Raw genomic sequence first — 20,644 nt, forward strand, 5'->3', positions numbered from 1 at the left:
TTATAGTGGCAGAGAGCCACCTATCGATGGCCTCCGCCACTAAGTTCACTGTCTTGCACGCATGATCTGCATGTGGCTTAGCTTCTCTTCCTCCAATAAGTGTGTATTTTACGTACCTCGTTGAACACGAGATGTCAGTGGCCAGTATCGGTTTAATTATGGCTTAAACTTGGCTCAAATTGACCCACCGATGGGTTCTCTCTGACATCGTCCCCATCTGGGATTTCATTTGATTACACCACGCTGCACGTTTTAGATCTCCATTAATAAACGAGCGGATGCATGCAAAGTGTGTTCGATGAATAATTGCAAGAAGACTGATGAGGTACAAAGTTGGTGCGAAGCATCCGTCCGAGTATCATAAACCAACGGTCTCTTAATTTACGTGCTTGTCAGCGTCTGAAACACGCAACGTTGGATGCTGCAACACGTGATTGGTTTCCCGAGTCACGCCCACACGATCACGTGAATCACGTCAACTAGCTCGAGGTATGAATGCGAAGCCATCCCGCACCTTCTTCCCTTCCCTCGGCGTTTATATATGGAGCATAGCTCACTGGGAAGAGGGAGTGCAGTGCGTGAAGCGATGGCAACGCAGACTTCAGTGGTGCTTTGGGTCCTCGGCGCCGTGCTCGCCCGGCTCGTCGTGCCGAGCGCGAGCGCGAGCACGGAAAGAAACGTACTCTACTCTAGCGAGAGTCTGATGCACGGCCAGCACCTTCGGTACAAGCAATACTCGTTGGTCATGCAAGAGGACTGCAACCTCGTGGCGTACGACAATGGCAACCCCACCTGGGCCAGCGGCACCTGGCACAAGGGCATAAACTGCTACCTCCAGCTGCAGTCCGACGGCGAGCTCATCATCTTCGGCTACAACAGGTATACGCGCGTCGGACCGTCCGAACTCTGGAGGAGCAACGCCAAGTCGTCCCCCGGGAGCTACGCCCTCGTCCTCCGGTACGACGGCAGCCTCCACGTGTACGGACCGGCACGGTGGTCGGTGCCGAGGTTAACCGGTGGAGCGGGCGCTCCGCGATCCACTTGGTCGTCCACGACCGACGCCGTGCTCTACACCAACGACGTGGCTCCGATCGGAGTCACCATCGTCAACGGCGTCTACGAGCTGGCGCTGCAGGACAACTGCAACCTGGCACTGCGCAACACCGAGGAGGACGGAGTGCTGTGGCAGACGGGGACAAGCAACTGGCTGCGTGACTGTTTCGTGACGTTGGAGCCCAACGGGGAGCTCAAGATCAAGTACATGGGCGGGGAGACTCTGTGGACCAACGGGGTGGCGTCCGACTCCGGGGAATACGTCCTCGCGCTCAGCCCCCGCGGTCAGCTCGTCGTCTACGGCCCATCGTTGTGGAACACGCCGAAAGCAGGAGTCCTCGCCGCCGGCGTCGAGACGTGGGGCTCGGCTGGGAACACGACAACTACCGCTCTGACAGACGAGTGAAGCCTCTCATCCATGTCGCTATTACAGTAATGTAAAACACGTGTCCACCTCTCAGTCTTATCCTGTAGTGGTGACGGGAAATTTCATTTCCTCATAATAAATGCTTATAGCGACGGAAGACCAGCAATCTACCAAATAAAATAATAATGATGCGATAAAAATAGAACTTATATGCGAATAAATACAAATCATAATCAAATAAAATATTAAAATTTACATGAAGAAAATCCCTTTAATATGAAAGATAAAAATTACAGAATAAATCAGAGAAAATTCACTATAAAAATAATGAATGTACAAATCATAATCTTTTTAAAGATAAATGAAAGTTGTTTCAATCTAAAAAGTTGTTTCTATTTGAACAATATAGAAAACGACAATTTCTCGGATCAAATATTTGCAACCAAGGGCTAAAAGTAGGCTACGAGTAGGGAAGAGCTAAAAAGTTGTTTCAATCTAAAAAGTTGTTTCTATTTGAACAATATAGAAAACGACATTAGGAAAGAGCTAAAAGTAGGCTACAAGTTCTGCAACAAAGGGCAAAACAGGAGCCGGGTGTGACACTTCAATGTGAAATCACAAGATAGAAAGAAATGATCATCAATGTTGTCACACAGTCAAAACCCAAAGCACAGGAATGTGTTATCAAAAGGTCAGAAAAGCCGAATTGTAAAGAAAATAAACAAATAGAAGAGAGAGAGAGAGAGAGAGAGAAGATGAGGAGCAAAAAGGGAAAATGAAGAGCTAATAGTTGCTGCAAGTTGAAGTTCCGTCGACCAACTTGGAATTCAGTGATAGTTTGAGAATCAAATATAGAATTAACCATCACTCATTAAAAACTGCAACTCATGCCAAAACTAGAGAATGCTACATCACTTACAATGGGTCCTAGAAGCAAAATAAGAGAAACCAACTCTTTTTTTTGTTTTTTGCTTTAATGGATGGGTAGATGGAGCAACACCTGCATCGGCAGAGGAAAAGTGAAAGAGAAAATAAAAGAAATCAAGTGAAAATTATGGGAAGTTGACACAATATATTTTGGATGATGTTATTTTGGATGATGTAGGAAAGTGACTTCATTCTCCTACTATTCTGTCTTTGGCTGCCAATATATTTCTTATGCCTCCAGAGTTTTATTGTGCTGTTGTTGACATTTTTTGATTGATTGTAACATCATATCTGAAAACCATGAACTTTCAAGAGATCCCACAAGAATGTATCCACCCATTGCCCAAGTAAAGAATAAGATTATCTGTTTGTCTGTCGCATGCTCCTTTGGGCACACAAAATCTCAGTAAAACAAACATGTTTTGAAATACCCACTTTCAATTTTCTGATTCTTATCAATCACCCACAAACCAAAACCATTCCTACTTGTCTGCTTCTAGCAAGGTTGTGACTTGTTTACATTTTCCTGAGCAAATGTAAATAAATATGCCACTATTAGACATGGATGAAATTCCAAATGATACAAGTACTCGTTCATCTGACACACCTATCGAACATAGCTCAAAATTCACCCAAACACTCTAGTACTGTATTTCACACTTCACAGCCTTCTATTTTGGGTTCAAGGCAACAACTATATCCTGGATTGATAATAGAAACATCTTGCACAAATTACACCAAAATCTACAAAATTTCTGTATTTTTCATATCATGAATTTTGAAGTAAAAGATATGACATACTATTGTCTTACCCTTTGAACATGCTGTAGAAATTATGTGGATTGACATATATTTTTGTGAAGTCAATGGTCATACTTTGTTGTTCACGAAGCACCTACAATGTTTCTGACTAAAATAGGAAGAAAGATCTCAATGTTATGAATGCAATGCAGTGACTAAAGCCTAAAGGCATCTCATTTTTCATTCTTAGGAGACCAGAAACATATTTTGACAACAAGTCGAGCAATACATGAAAGCATTGAGTTTGTGTCTGTGTTTGCTTAGGACAACCTCTGAGGCAAGAGTGCTATTCTTAGGGGACCAGAAACATTTTTAACAACAAGTCGAGCAATACATGAAAGCATTGAGTTTGTGTTCGTGTTTGCTTAGAGGACATAACCTCTGAGGCAAGAGTGCCTCTCTTTGCACTTGCCAACAATTAAAGGGGCTGTGACTTCACTTTGGTTGGCTAATGGTCAATTCTTTTTTTCTATTAAAGTTCCACAAGCATTAGAACAGGGAAAGGAATAAGCATTAACATTACTTTCTTTTTTGAGAATTCAATTCGGTCCATCAAATTCAAAGGTAAGATTATATCCTAGGATGTTACCTTTGGTTGTCTTTTGTTGGTTATCTATTGTACTAATGTTCTGGCAATAACACCAGATATTAGGCAGGAAAAGGGAAAGGTTCAAGATTCAGAGGTTTGACCAAAAGAGTGAAATTGAGGTTAAACCATGAAAATCACATATAAAACAGATACAATTAAGAAATTTAAGACTAGGCATGATAAATTTAAATTGTCAGAATTATTAGAAACTCCAAATAGTTAATGCAGTGTCATATCACCAGCAACAAAAATGCACCAGGTACATAATGCAGCAAGATAAACATTATGCAATGTTGCTTCCTGCATCAAAATGCAACCTAACCAACTACTCTCCATTCGACCCCATAAATGGAATGAGAAAAATGAATACATATACAAAAGAATAATTAAGTTGCGACTTATAAACAAGCAATGAGCTATAGCTAAATTCAGGCATCGATAGCAGGTTACCAATGTTCACCAATATACTACATCATCATCATCATCCAACACAATCAACTACAACAGAACCAAAAATTAATAGCGAGAGGGAAAAATAAAGAGAGACAAAATCGGGAAGATATAATACCAGCTAGAAACGGCCCCGCCAGAGAGCAACAATTGCCGCATGTAATCTTGCAGGAAGAGCATCGGGCTGAAGGGAACAGGCGGCGGAGGAGCGGTGACGAAGAGATCGGGGACAAGGATACCGGAGATAGCTTGGGTTCTGGAGGTCGAAGATGGCGATGGCGTAGGCGTAGGAAGAAAATGGGAAGCAGCGAGGAGAAGAAAAGAATGGACCGGTGGATGTATCAAGTTATTTAGGTTTCAAGATCAGTATATATATATATATATATATATATATATATATATATATATATATATATATATATATATATATATATATATATATATATAAGCGAAATCATGAAAAAAAATTTGTCTAAACATACCCATTTTTACGTGAAAATATTGTTTTGTCTCCCCTTTCATCAAACTCGTTATTTTTTTCATACTATCATCGCCCATAATACCCTCTCTATCGCGTGGGATCGCCCCTCTCCACCTACCATCTTCATTCATCCCCTCCACTTGCACCTCTCATGCGAGAGGATTGATCATCTCTCTCCATAGTAGTCCTCATGTGATGATTGGTCACCCTTCTTCACTGATAGCCCTCATGCGAGGGTGGGTTGCCTTCCTTCACGGTGCATAGGTTCGCCCCTCCATCGACTTCTTGTAAGCATCATCATCATCATAAATTATTGGGTTTCGATGAGAGCAATAGTGGAGGTGGTGATTAAGGAGTTGAGCTGCGTAGAGACGGAGCAAAGCCGATAGAGGAGTAAAATAACCCTTAGAAAAAGTATTGTTTCAGATATTTCAAAAAGTATGAGTCTTTTTCAAAAAAATTATCGTTATATATATATATATATATATATATATATATATATATATATATATAGAGAGAGAGAGAGAGAGAGAGAGAGAGAGAGAGAGAGAGAGAGAGAGGAAATCATAAAAAAAACCTTTTACTTTGAAAAAAATTTGACAAAGCAATCTTAGTTTGAAAATTTTCTAAATAGACCCGTGATTATATGAAAATATCATTTTAACTCCTAGGATCTATTATTGTCTCCATCGTTCGCTCTAGAGTTTGTTATTATTTGAAATTTCCTTTTTATCGTGTGGGACTATCCCTCTCCACCTATAGGTCTCATGTGAAGGCTAGTCGTCCCTCTTCACTTGCACCTCTCATACGAGGGCTAGTCGACCCTCTTCATCTTGCATGAGTTCATCTCCCTCCACTTGCAGCCCTCATGCGAGGATTGGTCGTCCCCTTCAACCGTGCACGGGTTCGCCCCCTATCAACTCCGAGCGAGCATCACTATCATAAGCCGTTAGGTTTCGATGAGAGCGATAGTAAAGGTGATGGTTAACGATCTAGGTCGGGCGAGATGGAGCAAAAACGATGGAAGAGTAAAATAATTCTTAGAAAAAATATTGTTTCAGAAATTTCTAACTTGAATATATTATATCACTTATTGCTTCTTAGAAATTAGTGCATCCTTAATTGGGTACAACAAAAAATCTCTTATAGCTTATAAGTAAGTATATCAGTGTTCTTTTATAGCTTATGATTTTTAGATTTATGATAAATAATTGAAATATTTATCGTAGTATCAGAATACATCATAAGTTCAAATATCTACACAGTACTCATTTGCATCATATACTCTGTGTTTTGTCCATTTACAAGTCTAAACTGCTTTATTGGTGAGATGATATATTAAGACTCATAAATATATTAAATTATTTTATAATAACTTAAGATTTTTGGACTTATGACAATGAAATTTTCTACCAAAGTCAATATTCTCTTTTTTTTTTTGTTTTTAAATGATTATGGGTGTTCAAATTAAAACTGAATTGGTTCAACTCCAATTGATTATCAATAATTTGATTTTAAAAATTATAAACAGTTTGAGATTTCTTCTTTTTGGTAAATAATTCAGATTAAATGGAATCAATTTTATAAAAAAAATTTAAATAATTAGATTCCATGAATTAATGATAATTTCTAATATCATTTCTCAATTTCACAAACCTTGTCGTGTTGATCTAATTGAATTATGATTCGATTTAATCAATTTATTTAAAATATATTTTTAATTATTTAAAATTATAAATTTGTTAATCGGTTTATTGACTCAAACTTATTTTAATCGAATCGAATCGAAAATCAATTCAGTTCATTTTAGCCCTTAACAATTTGGTTCGAATCGACTATAATGTCCATTAGCATCAATAATGATAATTTCACAAAGTATGTATCGTTAACTTTGTGCGTTAGATTGTAACGGTGGTAATTCTTGTAAACTATAAAAAAAATCACACATTTAATTTACAAGATCACACTCTTTCTATTCATTCTTTTCTATCTATCAATCTCGAAATCATTAACTTGGGTTTCAAAAAATTTATATTAAAAATTTTTTCCGACATCGATCTTACGTAGACACATTGAATAGCTTGATATTACTCAGAAACACTCCACATTCAAAAAAAAAAAAAAAAAAAACATTGAATTCTATTCACACAAGTCCGACTCGGATCATATTGGGGCTGAACAGTACTCACGAATGTGACCACCGACGAGGGAGAAAACATCCATCATGATCTCTTTGGAGTGACACCTTTCGGATAATGACAGCACCCACAAAAGAGAGATGATGAATGGATCACAAAGCATGTTCGATGCTACCTTTTGTCTCCTCTGCTACTTAGATATCGATCTTTCTCCTAATATGGAGTGTTTTGCTTGTAGTTATCTATACATCGATCACTATATTTTTTTTAAGTGATTAAATATATTAAAAACAATGATTTAATCTATTGATATGGACAAAGATTTCATGTCACTTAGATGCTAATATGCGATGATGTTAACTCTCCTCCGAGAATTGTTTGCATCTCTGAAACAAACAAAAAGACTGATTAGACTTAAGAGGAGTCTCAACATATAATATTATTGTAAATAAACTATATCAATCTACTAAATAATACCAAAACTAAGAAGACTAAAACTCATCTCACCATCGTCACAATTTTATTATATCAATACGATATGATATATCTATAAAAATATACGAATAATAACGTAATATAGAATCATCTTTTTCTTTATTATTCTTCTTTATTATCAAAAGTCTCGTCCCATTTGACGAATTTATAGTAAAAAATAAAATATATATATATATATATATATATATGGCACAAAAGAGAGAGAGAGAGAGAGAATGCTCCCTGAACTTTAGCAACCGGCCAAATCGGGTGCTTGTGTGATACGGATCCAATGCTTTCTTATTAGCTTTAGTGAACACTAATGCTCACTTTGGCATCGAGAGCAAGAAATGTGTGCCTCCTATTTCCAAAGTGCCGGCTTTATGTGATGATTCGGTGTCGTCTTAAGGTTGGCGAGCCTCATTGGATGTGTACTTTTATTTGTTTTATGATGATAGATGCGTTCTTTCCGCATTGGAACGCAGGGAATCTTCTTTCGAGGCATCACGAGATGTATAAGATTTGAATGCATCTAGCAAACATTACCATTGAATGCTTAATTCGAATAAGAATCTTCTTCCTTATATTTGATTTACTAGAAATATTATTTAAAGAACAAATGACGATGAAGACGAAATACAAACTCAGAATCTTACGATAATGAATCTTCTTTCGAGGCATCACGAGATGTACGATTTATGTTATGAATAAAATTTGAATGCATCTTCTTATATTTGATTTCCTAAAAAAATTATTTAAAGAACAAATGACGATGAAGACGAAATACAAATTCATAATCTTACGATAAATTATCATAATTTTTATCACATAAGTTAATTGGCACCAATTATATTTTTTTGCTCCGATATTATATGATTTAATATAGATAAACTAATCAGTGGATAAGAACTATTATGGTATCATTTTTTTAATGAAAGAGGGTGGGGTGAAGGCATATTAAACTATATCATTAATTGATTCTAATGTTATGGTTTGACTCAAAGGAAAGATGAGTTGATTTTAAAGATTCGATCCAGTTGGAGATTCGATAATTAAAATAAAAATACATCTAATCTTACATAAAATTTAACTTTTATTAATCGATTAATAATGCCAATAACAATAAGACAAGACTTGGATTTCTTTTTATTTTAGTGGTGCTCTCATGTGAAACGACACGAATCTTATTGTCCAGATGTTGCGCTCTGCTTACATCTACATGTTTTCCTTCTTTATTACCCTTCATTTTTTGCTTCCGAAATATAATAATAATTCCACCTGAATCATCACAGCCGTCAAAATCTCATCCAACGGACAGATCTCACCGGCTTCCCTCGCCGAAATCGATGCTCTTAAAAGAAGCTCGGAGCGCATCACCGCTCGCCGAATTCGAACCTTCTCGCTCCTCCGAGCCTCCTTCGAGGTGGTCGACTGTGGCTTCTTCGATCTGAGTTCTACGGTTTCGAGTAAATTTCTAGGGCTTATTGGAGTCCTCGAGGCCTTGTGCGGTTCAAGTTTAGATTTTTCTTCCTCTTCTGCGCTCCTAGCGATGGCGGATCTGAGAAGACGGCCTCCGAAGAACGGACTCGAGAAGACGATCTGGGTCTCCAAGATCGGCTTTTTCCTTCTCGGAATCCTTGCCTTCGGCGTCGCGGCGCGGCTTGCCGTCCCCACGGCCACCGGAGTGCTCGTCTCCGCTCTCCCCCGCTTCTGGGCTTCCCTCTGCTCTTGGCTCGTACCGCCGTACCTCTTCGTCTTCATTCAGTTCATCGTCCTTGCTATATGGAAGCTGTCAGACCAAAAGCAGCCGCACCGGGATCCGTGGGCGGTCGAGGAAAGGAAGCAGGAAACCTTGGATCCTGTGAAGACCCGAGCTTTCGAGCTTCCTCCTACTGTCTCTCTCCCGCGGGAGCCGTCCGACGCGTGCACGAGGGAGCTGGAGGAGAAGCCCGCGGATTCCTCTGCCTTCGAGACCGAGACGAGTACCGAACCATCGGCAGAAAGCGGCGACCTATTAGAGGAGGCGGAGCTGGCTGCGGCAGCGGCAGCGGCGGACAGCGCGATTGAGAACGACTCGACGGAAACCACGTGGGAAGCGATCATGGAGAAGCCCTCCCAAGGCCGAGACCCGCGGCCGATGGAGGCCGTGGAGACGAATGGTGGAGAACCATCGGCGACAGCGGCGGGAGAGAACGACTCGATGGAGGCAACGTGGAAGGCGATCATGAAGAAGTCCTCTCGGGAGACGAAGCCGCTGGAGGCCGTGGCGATAACAGAGAGGGAGCCGTCGGCGGCGGAAGAAGAGAGCCCGGCTGACAACGATTCGATGGAGGCCACCTGGAAGGCGATCATGGAGAAGTCCTCCCGAGGCTCCGGTGCCAGAACCCATCTTTGAGGTAATCCCCACCACAATCTTGATGTCCGACTCGTGTACTTCTTGTCCCTTCCCTGTGTTCTTGAATCTGAGCTCAACACGGTCCCTTCTCTGCTCTCATCACAGAGTTGACTTCTCTCTGTCTCTCCTTCTTCTTCTCCTTCTTCTTCGTACGCGAAGTAACGCAAAAAAATCAAAACTTGAATCGATTTCTCTCTCCAAGATGCGATCTTTTGCTCACCTGTAGTAGATTGATCTTGTTGCTCATCAATGTTCTTTTGCTGTTTCAACATCACAGGCTCTTTTTGAATGCTGGACGTGGTGGGTAGGGGAGGGCCGAGTTTCTACTTGTTTCTTGCTCTGTCATGTGTAATCATGTCACTGTGTGACACCACTTTGTTTCATGTTGATGAGCTTGTTATGCGTATGGAATGGTGTGTGCTTGTCGATAAAAGTGAATCCAGGGATGTTGAAGCCATGAGTTCATTTTAGTTCCAAGCTTTTTGCACTGAACATGTCACGAAAGAGTGAGTTTGTGCTCTCGGTGTTGCTGTACTCGTAGATTCACGGAAAGCTGTACTTTTTTCTCTGATGATGAAGAAGAAGAAGAAGAAGAAGAGAAAGGATAGCCATGAAGACCGAGTGTGCTGTTGGGACATGTCTGCCAAAGACCGGATGTGGAATCTACTGCAACTTCCACTATACATGTCTCCTCGAGAAATGGAAGTCTGCAGCGAGACAACAGGCCCATCCCTAACAGGATGGAGATGAGATTTATGGATCAGTCTCATCGATCGGCCGATGGTAATTTGAATTGTCATCATGTAGATCGCAAAGAAAGTGACACCGATGGCGATCCACGGTGACCCACCCCACCCACCATTTCCGCTTTGGTGGTACAGCCGACAAAGGCCTTTGTGGAGGGGGGAATCATGAGCTGCTCCGCTTTCCTTCGCTGCAAAGGCTCCTCGACAACGACAGAATCATAAAGGTGTATTCCTTCAAGTGTGCGTCACTACGGATTTCAACTTAGATGCTAATGACAGACGGTCGGCACGCCAACCGTATCCTTTTTGAGTCTGAGTAAATGACGACCTCATACCTGATGGAGATGGCAGTCTCCCCTTTTCTAATTGTTTGACTGCAGTTGTGTCTGTAGAGATTTACCATGATTCGGATCCGATGAGCCAACTTATCCATCAATCAAATTCACTTCCGATGTGAGGCTAATAATACAGATATAATCTGATACTGATTCACACTTTCCTGCTTACTCTGTAATCCAATGCATCAGAACAAAGACGGGTAAGAAAGAAGAGATGCATAAAAAGCTTTTAAGTCATAAAAACATGGGGAAAAGACAGGATAATATTTATACACCTGTACACATATATTGCCAACTCCGGTTGTACAAACTTCTCTTAATAGGGGCATAACGTGGCTGGTATCTACTTTCGCAAATCACAGCCTGAATTGGAACACATCATGTTCTTGAGTTTTCGCGCATTTTTTCAACAATATGCCGGCTCTTTTCCTCGATGTGACGTCTCTTCTCTTCTAGTTTGTCCCCCATCCTCTTGCCGAAATCCATCATTTTTGCACGCCTACTGGTTCTCTTTGGCTTCTCATCTTCATCGAGAGACAATGCTGCTTGATCATCGACCATCACGACTGCCCTTGATGAAGAAGCCGTGGGGGTCTCCGTGTTGCTCTGGCTAGAGTCCTTTTCGGTTTCACCACTCAATAGTGGTACCTGCAGTTCAGCATTCGTGCTGCTGTAAGAGTGATCAGAAAACGCAGATCCAGTTAGACAACCACCGGAAATGGAAGATTCTGTGGGGGGCTCCTGTGCTGGCTGTTCAACATGTATTACATTCTTTACTTTTTCAACCTTGTCGTCAAGACCGTCTTTAGTTTTGTTGCTACCATCAAGCTTCGATTTATCTTCCCTATCTTGGGGCACCGTGAGCTCAGTGGCTGCCATGTCCATACTATCATTGTTGATCCATATGAATGGTGCAACTTTCCTTGGGATCCAATCATCCTTTTCTGCTAACATCCACGGGATGCATATGCTTTCATAGTTAGGAAGCACCAAACTATCCCGAATTGCAGCCTGCACAAGTAAAAGCAACATTGCTTTCAATGCTACACAAGTTTTTCAAAGTGTGTTACGTATTAAGTCTATCCACTACCAGATCTGCTGCACAAAAACTTGCACCAACTTCCGGAGCAGTTTTACTGCTTCTGCCACAAGATTCAGCAAACGTACTATAAATAAAGAAACAAAAATATGATTATGGAACTGAAATAGCACCTTAACCCGATTGCCAAAAAGCAAAGCAATATGGCTGCTGGTTATTTTTCGATCCCCAACTGATGAGTCCAAATTCCAATCTAATTCCGGCATTGTTGTGAAGCCAAACCACAATTGATCAGAAGGCGGTGGCTTAATATGTAAGCGCAATGTCCCACGAAGCGAAGCAACTCGTATTGCCAAAGAAAGTGGTACCTTTGAAAAAATAATGATCATTCTTATAGGATCACTTCATGATTATGTAGATCAAATCTCAAATGTTCAAACTAGAACTAGTGTTCACTAGTACAGTCATTAAGACAGCAGGTTAATGAGGCAAATCTTTCACTAAATACATACAGTTGTACCAAACAGCAAATAATTTTGACATCGGAGAGCTACTATTTACAATTACTTGCATATCAAGCATAAAAGTACTAAATTATATAAAAAAAACATAGTGAAATAAATTCATAAATCCCAGAAAGCAGCATGAAGTCAAACAGTATAGTCCAAATATCCTGCTATTTATATTATCATTTTTATCATTTAAATTCATGTCATATAGCACAGAATTTTTACTCATATTGTATAATAATAGGGATGGCAAGACTTGCACCACAACAAAGTTGATCCTTTGAGATTTGGATGGCCAGAGTGAAAAAAATAACATTTCCTTATAGGGATAAGACCATTGACCATCTCTAGATTCCGCATACAAGCCTCATGCTTTGAACCACTCATTCTTATTGGATTTTTAAAGTACAATGTTGGCATATTTTTCTATTTTGGGACTGATAAAGCTTAACAGCATGAAATTGAATCATACATTGGTTGCACCAAGAACAGTGTCTCTGACTTGCATGTGCAGTGTGCCTATGTCTGTGTCAGGTAATCCTTATCTTGATTTAATTGTAGTGGTAAACCTTTACTCCTTCCCCCAAGTTCATTAAAGTCAACTTCACTTTTTCCCACTTAATGACATTACAAACAGCCTTGGAACAAGTTTATCTCTCAATCATCAGCACGTTCACTTATCAGTCCAAATGAAGCAAAAACATATTTTGACAGTACCATAATGTTCATATTATTTGAACCAAACTAAAGAGGAATATAAAAGACTTACTGAATGTTCATACCACTAAAGAACATTCAAGACATCATTGTCTATGCATGCTGTATTTCCATTATGATCGGCAGCAATCCACTTCTAATGATGCAATGAATCCAAACATGGATAGATTGAAGAAACAGCAAAAGGAAAATATCAACGGCAACACCAACATTAAGGCTACACCTTCCCACCATGTTATTACCCCTTTAGAACTCAAGACAGTGAAAGAATGAGCTTGTACAAAAATGGCAGTGAACATGCAATTAATAAAAGTGTCATTGCGAAATCCAAAACATAACAGCAATCAACCGTATATGAACATATAATGGTTTCCCATGAGTCAGCTATGAAGAACTAGCCAGATAGGTGCTTGAGGACATGTGGAACATAAATAATTGGGCAAGAAGAATGATAACAGAAATAGTAGTCAGGTTTCAGTAGGTACAAACCTACAAGATAAGTTCAAGTGAAGTTTAGATGACAAATGAAACAGCAGCATTACACAAATTAATAGAATGGAAGAAGGCTATAAAGGATGCAAACCCAAGAAAGAACATGGTCCTCTTCCATTCAAATAGCAATGAAAAAATGTTTGCATAGGCAGTTACTGCAATCACTCAACATCATAAGCAAGCTTGTGCTACTTCAGAGAAGAATGAAGGCCTAATGTGCTAAACTTATCTGATGAATTTTATGATGGTTTCCAACAGCTAGCCTATAATATCTACATCAAAATAATTAGTGTATGCACTTTAATGCTATGACACTGAAAAGGTCCATTGTTCTTAAGAATTTTTTTCTTGCCTTGCAGGCGTGTATCCTGGCTAAACTATTGTACAACACAGACCTACTCAATTTTATGTATAACCTCGGAAACTCTTAAAAAATAGATGTAAATGGATCTTTGAACTTGGCAGATATATAAGTACACACACACACACATACATACATACATACATACATACATATGCCCACACACACATACTGGGTTAATGCCTGCTTGGATAAAATAGACCCTTCAATTATGTAGTATTACTCATTTCACTATAGCTCAAATATTTCACTTTCTTCTTTTCTTTATTATAGAAATTTACCTCAATCAACAACCGCTTGACCATAAACCTAGTAGCAAAAAAAAGAAGATCTGATAAAATCAATATGGAGTGTCAAAAAAAGGAATGAAGTGGCCATACATGATCCAACTGTAGTTCTGCATTTCTTCATCTAGAAATGATTCCTTTCAAAGAATGTAGTGTTACCACAAGTATGAAAGGAGGATAATAATGTTGAAAAAACAACATCGAAAGATCAATGAACAACTTTATCATATATGTCTTCAAATACATCTTTTAGGAAATATCAGCTTTCTAAAATTCCTGAAAGTTGAAACAGACAAACCTGTGAAACTTGATCAGCGAGAGAATGTAGGATAGCCTTCCATCTAGAAACGTAACCTGAAGTCCAGCTGGTGCTCTTTGAGTTTCTAAGACCATCTGAATAACAAAACTTGCCAAATTTAGCGATAGAAAAAGTTACAACAACGATTTTCTTAGCATCTCCATGTCCTACTCTAGTGCACATATGTTCATGTGAAGACATTTATATGATGATAGATGCAAAAAGAATTCACTTACAGGAAAAGTTACAACAACGATTTTCTTAGCATCTCCATGTCCTACTCTAGTGCACATATATTCATGTGAAGACATTTATATGATGATAGATGCAAAAAGAGTTGCCAAAAAGTGAAAGAGTGTACAACTGAATTTTTTTAAAAAAATTGCTAAAAAGATGATATGAGAATAGAATCTATCATACAAACAAATTACTACAAGTTCCAGTAATTTTATTTGGCATTGCCTGTCAAACACAATATGCAAATTATATCATAAGACAACATAAGGACCAGACTTTTGAATAACCATACAATGGTCTTAAAGGCAAGGAAAAAATCTCTTATAGTTGATCACAGACATAATTGCCCTTTGTTACAACATAATGGCCACACCATATACTTATGGTACAAGCACAATTCTGCCAAAATATAATGGCCAGAGCATGAACTTACAAGTTCAAGAACCATCTTTAATTCTTTATAACATTCAAAAAATTAAGAGTTCTTTCACGTACCATCCATGAAATTACATGCCCTCTGAATATGGTCATAAGCTCTCATTTCCGAATAGCTACATATATAGCATAGTCACTTAAGTCTTTTAGCATCTACAACCTAGGCGAGAAGTTTGGGCTGACTAAAAATTGCTATCTTGAAAGAAAATGATAAAAGTGGTTAAGTTATTAATCCTTAATAGTTGAGATAATGTACTGGACTCCTGCATTAGGTTTTGTATCCTAACTGGTTCGTACCGATAGGCTTTGCAATGGTTCAGTCAGGCCAAATAGAAGGGTTGACCAACTATTCCTACTTGAATTTCACTAACTGAGTCATCATCTTTAAGTGGCTGACTTATGGTGAGATTCCCATACTTCAGCTTCAAGTAAGAAAGAATTGATTGTTGGACGAATATCTTTCCGTTTTTTTTCTGATCATAATTTATTGTGGGCTTACTTTTTTCACCTTTTTCTTCAAGAGACATCATGACTTCTGATCTTTACACATAAAGCCAAAAACATTACTTTGTTGCTATTTGGGAGTGAGCTGCAATTTGATTTTTCTTTTCTTTTCATGAGAGAACAGATTATGAAAGTTCAATATACTGCAAAATTCCAACAGAATAGAAAGACATCCAACCTGTAAAATATGTCTCTCACCTGCTTTATCCGCTTCATTTCTGTTATCCATTCCAACAGTTGAATTGCTTGAGGATTTCAACTGGTTTCCATAATGCTCAATGCCCTCAAGAAAATCAGAATTCACCTCACCGGCAGAATTTGATTCCAAACTTGTTTTTATTATGTCCTTTTGCAATTCAGGTTCACGAACTTCAAGTCTTGTCTCTATGTCCAATATTATACCACCAGAGTATTCAATATCAACTTCCATAGACCACACTTCATTCAAGTCCATAGGGAAAACTCTCATTCTATGAACATAAGGTGGAAGGTTACCAAGATCTAAGCCAGTACATGTGATTTCACCAATATAACTTGTTGTCCTCATATTTGACAATGTCCTCTATTGAAGTAATAGGAAAGATCAGAATTATGTGTAATAGCAAAAAAAAAAAAAAAAACAAGAAGACAATTGATCAGGATAATACAACATGAAACTAACCTGGATGCGTGCTTTTATGAGATTATTGATCTCACTACTTTTCTTCGCATCAAAAAATAGCCTTGAAAACAACAGATTCCAACATAGTGTACCCTCATCACTGACAAACTTTTCATCAGCAGCTGCATCAGGAATGGCAGAAAGCATACTTTTGTTACCAAAATGAGTAGAAGTTGGTGGCACAGGCTGTGCCATATCTTGCATGGAATTACTTGAGGATTTGTCTTCGGATGAACTTTTTATGAATCCATCACTTGAAGATACAGAATTTGATGAACGCAACTTCTCACCAATCTTCCTTTCACCATAGCCTGATGATGAAAATGAGGCTTGTCTACTTTCTAGACCACTCTTTGAAGCCTTCTTTGCAAGTCTTTTCAAAAAAAGGCGAACTCTTGAAGCTCCATCAATCCTACTTGTTCTGTCTGTAGTCTCAGTAAAAACTGTTGATGGCTTCAGAAAAGAAGGATACTCAGTATTTAAGGATGACAGATAGTCTTGGAAGTCTTCGCTCAACTGGGAGAACCAATTCCATTTCCCCTTATCAGGGCAGGAAGCAAGACGGAGTGCTTTGCACCAGGATTCCTTCTCCCAAGAAGTGTCAAAGTATAAGTAACATGTTTTACTCCCCTTATAAATCTTTGATTCCTTGCTTTCCAGTTTAATGGGATACCTTTTAGCCCTATAAGGCACATAAGAAATATTAGATCCTGAAAAATAAATATTTCTCAGACGTGGCAACTTACTCTAACAATATTAACCATACTTGTTGACCCCAATGACTCCAAAAAATCAATTATAAAACCTGAAAAAAAAAAAGCAAGATAGATCATCTCCTATTTGAATGATTCCGGTTGTGAATATCCCATCCATGGTTACCAGGTCAAACATTCTGGTAGAAAGCAATCTATTTGGGCGATCAAGACTGACCAAAATTCACTCATCTTCAGGATTTCAGTCAAAACAAAACTGATCTTCCACCAATGAATTCTCAGTTAACCGATTATGCAAAATTTTGTTTGTCAGTTTTAAATTAAAAAGCATCAATTCTTATGGAGGTGATTTCACATCCAGGCACAAGATACAAATTGTAAACTCAAAAGTCTAAAGACGAGATATGGAAGCCAGATCAGTAGATATAGGCAACCTCAAACCTTAGTTCAGCTGTTCTTTTTTTCTAAAAATTCAATTAAGGTTTTTTAAAAATGTTCCGCCTTTTATGTCTTATATGTTTGTGAGGTATAAAAGCTATTGTAGACAGTATTGTTAAAGTGATTCTCTCCAATATGTCAACTTCTAACACATTAAAATAGTAAAAGGTTTAATAAATAGAATCTACTGAAAATTATGATGGTAGAAGAAAACAATATCATAACTTAATGTTTCCTGTCAGAAAATATGCATCTATTTCCTTTTCCTGTCATTGATTTTGATACAATACTTTTTCAGGGATAAAACTGATGAAAATAATCTGAAACAGTCGTGCCCCGAATGGCCAAAACAAGAACTCTTAAGACCTGAGAAAAACCAAAACTGAGAATGAAATTTGAAGCCTCAAGTGAAACTAAAGGTATGCTGTTTCAAATATATATACAATATTTTCGAGATTTACTTTGATGCCAAGTACCTACCTATACTAGATTACATTGTACACTTCAATGCCAAAGTTTAGCTAGTAAAGAATTTAATTCTTCCAATCAGACTGCAAACACACAAATTCTTTAAAAAAAATCCTTGAGTTACACAAAGTCACCAAGTACATGAGAGTAGGCTTATATGGCAGAATTCACATTCCAAGAATTGTAGTAAATAGTAAGACATGCATATATACCCTTTGTGGTTATGCATTGCATAAAATGACAAGAAATAATTAAATATGATGACAATTACATGTAACTGGCCCCATATTGTGGTTATAAAAACATGAGAAATGCAAAGGGTAGTTCCTTTTACATAGCTCACCACTTTCGTGAAGATAAATTTGATGCAGAAACAGCTACCACCATACAGCCGACAAGTTGTATAGTTATATTAGAATCATCAGGGTCAGACAAGATTAACGAGTGATCTTTAATTTTAGCATATTTTCTGACAGGAATAACCTCCATAATGCTCTTGTTTTCTTGCTCTTTGGTCCTTCTTGTTGGTGATTCATCAGTCTTGATTTTTGGAACTTTTTCTGGTTCTAGTACCCAAACTGAGCCCTGGTCCAAAAGACAATATGGCAAAGATGTCAACTCACTAAAACATCACAAAAATTGCAGTGTGTAAGCATACATAGGCACAAACAGATATAAAATGTAAGTATGTAACAGAGTTTTAGCAACTCATGGCTCTTTGATCACTACTGACACATGAAACCATGTTAGGAGAAGCAATAGTTTCACAAGTTCTGCTTGCAGTTTAGAAGCATGTAAAGTGCCAATAATACAGTGAGTCACTAAAGATTTTATGGCAGCAATCTGTCATAAATGTTCAACAAGCTCATAGGACTAAGGAACCACATTAGAGAAATATTGTTTGGCAGGGTTGGCTGTACCGCAGCATACCGCCCGGTACAGGCGGTATGCACCGGTCCAATAGGGGACCGGTACCGGGCGGTATGATATATGACGAACCTTGCCAAACAATATTTCAATTTTCAGAAAATTATGATCAGCAGCAAAGAGCAGTGCATGCAATATTGTGAACTAGAAGTGATCTATTGCTACCAAATATTATTCCGTTTCCATCATTTTATTTTAATAGGCAAGTTTTAAAAATAAATCCAGATGATAACATAGAGTACCGAACATGACAATTACAAAACTTTGCTCCAAAACCACCCTAATTTCATCATGAGTTCAATGAAACAATTAACATGAACCTGATTTTAGTGAATCTGTTCATACATTTCCATTCCAAGTTATAAATATTAAGTTTTGACTGAAGTGTCATGAACTCCTGAGTCATGAGACATATTCTGTGCTGATATGCAAGTCAAGTAAACCGATGATGCACTAATCACATAAAATTTCTTGCTTCAATCAAGACTCACTGATGATAATAACCAAAACAGGTGACTGTTCGTGATGCTTTATGCCAGCCTTCAAGTCCTACAAATGCTTGATTGTTTTGGGCCTACCCATGAAGACATAAGACTACTTCTAACTACTAGATACTACTAGTTCTTACCAATGCATAGTAATCAATAGGTATCACAATCAAACGCAACGAAGGAGCCAACAAAATCATATTTGGTTTTCTCTTGTCCTCGTCATCTTACAAACAATTTCCCCTAATTTTACACTCTTATCAACCATCGAAAGAGCAAATCTCAACATCAAATTCAAATGGAATCCTTCAACTCAACAAAAAAAGTTTCATAACGCGAGGAAAGCCACCAAGATCAGTTCAATTAGATATTAAGAGAGAAAAAAACCAAGACAGAAAGCAAATCCATCAAAAGCACCGACCTTCTTCTCGAGGGGAACAGTGAGCGACCGCTCGTCGCCGAGATCTTGGGCAACCGGTTGTGGCCGGGCCGCGTTCACCGTGGGTCGCTTCCGGCGGAGGCGATCGATTAGCCACAGGAGGGCCAAGCCCTCGACGGCCACGAGGGCCGCGAACCCCACCAAAAAGCCGAGCAAGAAGGAGAGGAGCATCGCTGCGCACCAACGGGAAGCCCACCGAACCCTAAGCCAGGGGGCTCTCGCAGATCGGAGGAAGGGATCAGAGAAGAAGGAAGGCGAAATCGAGTCCGAACCGGCTCTCTTTCTCTCTCTCTATATCCCCTTCTCATTCCCCTACCGTGGAACGGGATTGGACGGGCATAATAATGACAGAGGGAAACCGGGGGGGGGCGAAGCGGCACTAATGAGTCATTTTGTCGAACACTCGATGTGCGAGCTCAACGACACGGTTGTTAGGATCGGCGGAAATGGGTGTCAATACTTGGGAAGCGGCCGAGACGGCTGGGCGGTGAATGCGTGTGTTGTGTCCCTATGTCAACTTCAAACGGAACCCAAGACAACGTCCCCTACGTCAGAGGGAAACAGTACGGTGTGACATTGGTGGGGCCAGATCGCTTGGGGTTCTTTTATGGGCGCTCGTTGTGGGGTGTGAAAAGAATTAGACATTTTATCAACAAGCATTTGATTTTTGACCTTTGGATGCATGCCACGTATTAACTCGTGCTTTGTGCCGTTGGATCAAGGGCACGTGGCATGATTATTGAACACTAACCGGCTGTCGTGTCTTGAAGGAGAGACAACCGCGTATAAGTCAAATATCCACTTTTCTATTAAGCTTATATAGTATCTAATTAAAACATCCAAATATAATACAAAATGAAAAATTGATGGAA

General features: G+C 39.0%; 3 protein-coding genes across 3 annotated transcripts; 2 read left to right on the top strand and 1 right to left on the bottom strand.

Moving 5' to 3' along the window:
- The first annotated feature begins 544 nt into the window (after positions 1–544).
- Positions 545–1,577, top strand: LOC103991101 (mannose-specific lectin 3). The gene has a single exon (XM_009410461.3). The coding sequence runs from the start codon at positions 587–589 to the stop codon at positions 1,457–1,459; it is 873 nt and encodes a 290-aa protein (XP_009408736.3). The 5' UTR covers positions 545–586; the 3' UTR covers positions 1,460–1,577.
- A 7,009-nt stretch (positions 1,578–8,586) lies between these two features.
- Positions 8,587–10,162, top strand: LOC135616666 (uncharacterized). Its single transcript, XM_065116095.1, has 2 exons — positions 8,587–9,676; positions 9,953–10,162. Exon 1 carries the CDS (start codon positions 8,830–8,832, stop codon positions 9,673–9,675), a length of 846 nt encoding a protein of 281 aa, XP_064972167.1. The 5' UTR covers positions 8,587–8,829; the 3' UTR covers position 9,676; positions 9,953–10,162.
- A 798-nt stretch (positions 10,163–10,960) lies between these two features.
- LOC103990667 (uncharacterized) lies at positions 10,961–20,243 on the bottom strand. Its single transcript, XM_009409879.3, has 7 exons — positions 19,755–20,243; positions 18,262–18,503; positions 16,300–16,981; positions 15,837–16,200; positions 14,463–14,557; positions 11,972–12,166; positions 10,961–11,770 (listed from the first exon to the last, which is right to left on the bottom strand). Exons 1-7 carry the CDS (start codon positions 19,941–19,943, stop codon positions 11,138–11,140), a joined length of 2,400 nt encoding a protein of 799 aa, XP_009408154.2. The 5' UTR covers positions 19,944–20,243; the 3' UTR covers positions 10,961–11,137.
- Positions 20,244–20,644: the final 401 nt, after the last annotated feature.

The sequence above is a fragment of the Musa acuminata genome, chromosome BXJ2-7 (genome assembly GCF_036884655.1).
Source record: "Musa acuminata AAA Group cultivar baxijiao chromosome BXJ2-7, Cavendish_Baxijiao_AAA, whole genome shotgun sequence".
NCBI classification, from domain to species: Eukaryota; Viridiplantae; Streptophyta; class Magnoliopsida; order Zingiberales; family Musaceae; genus Musa; species Musa acuminata.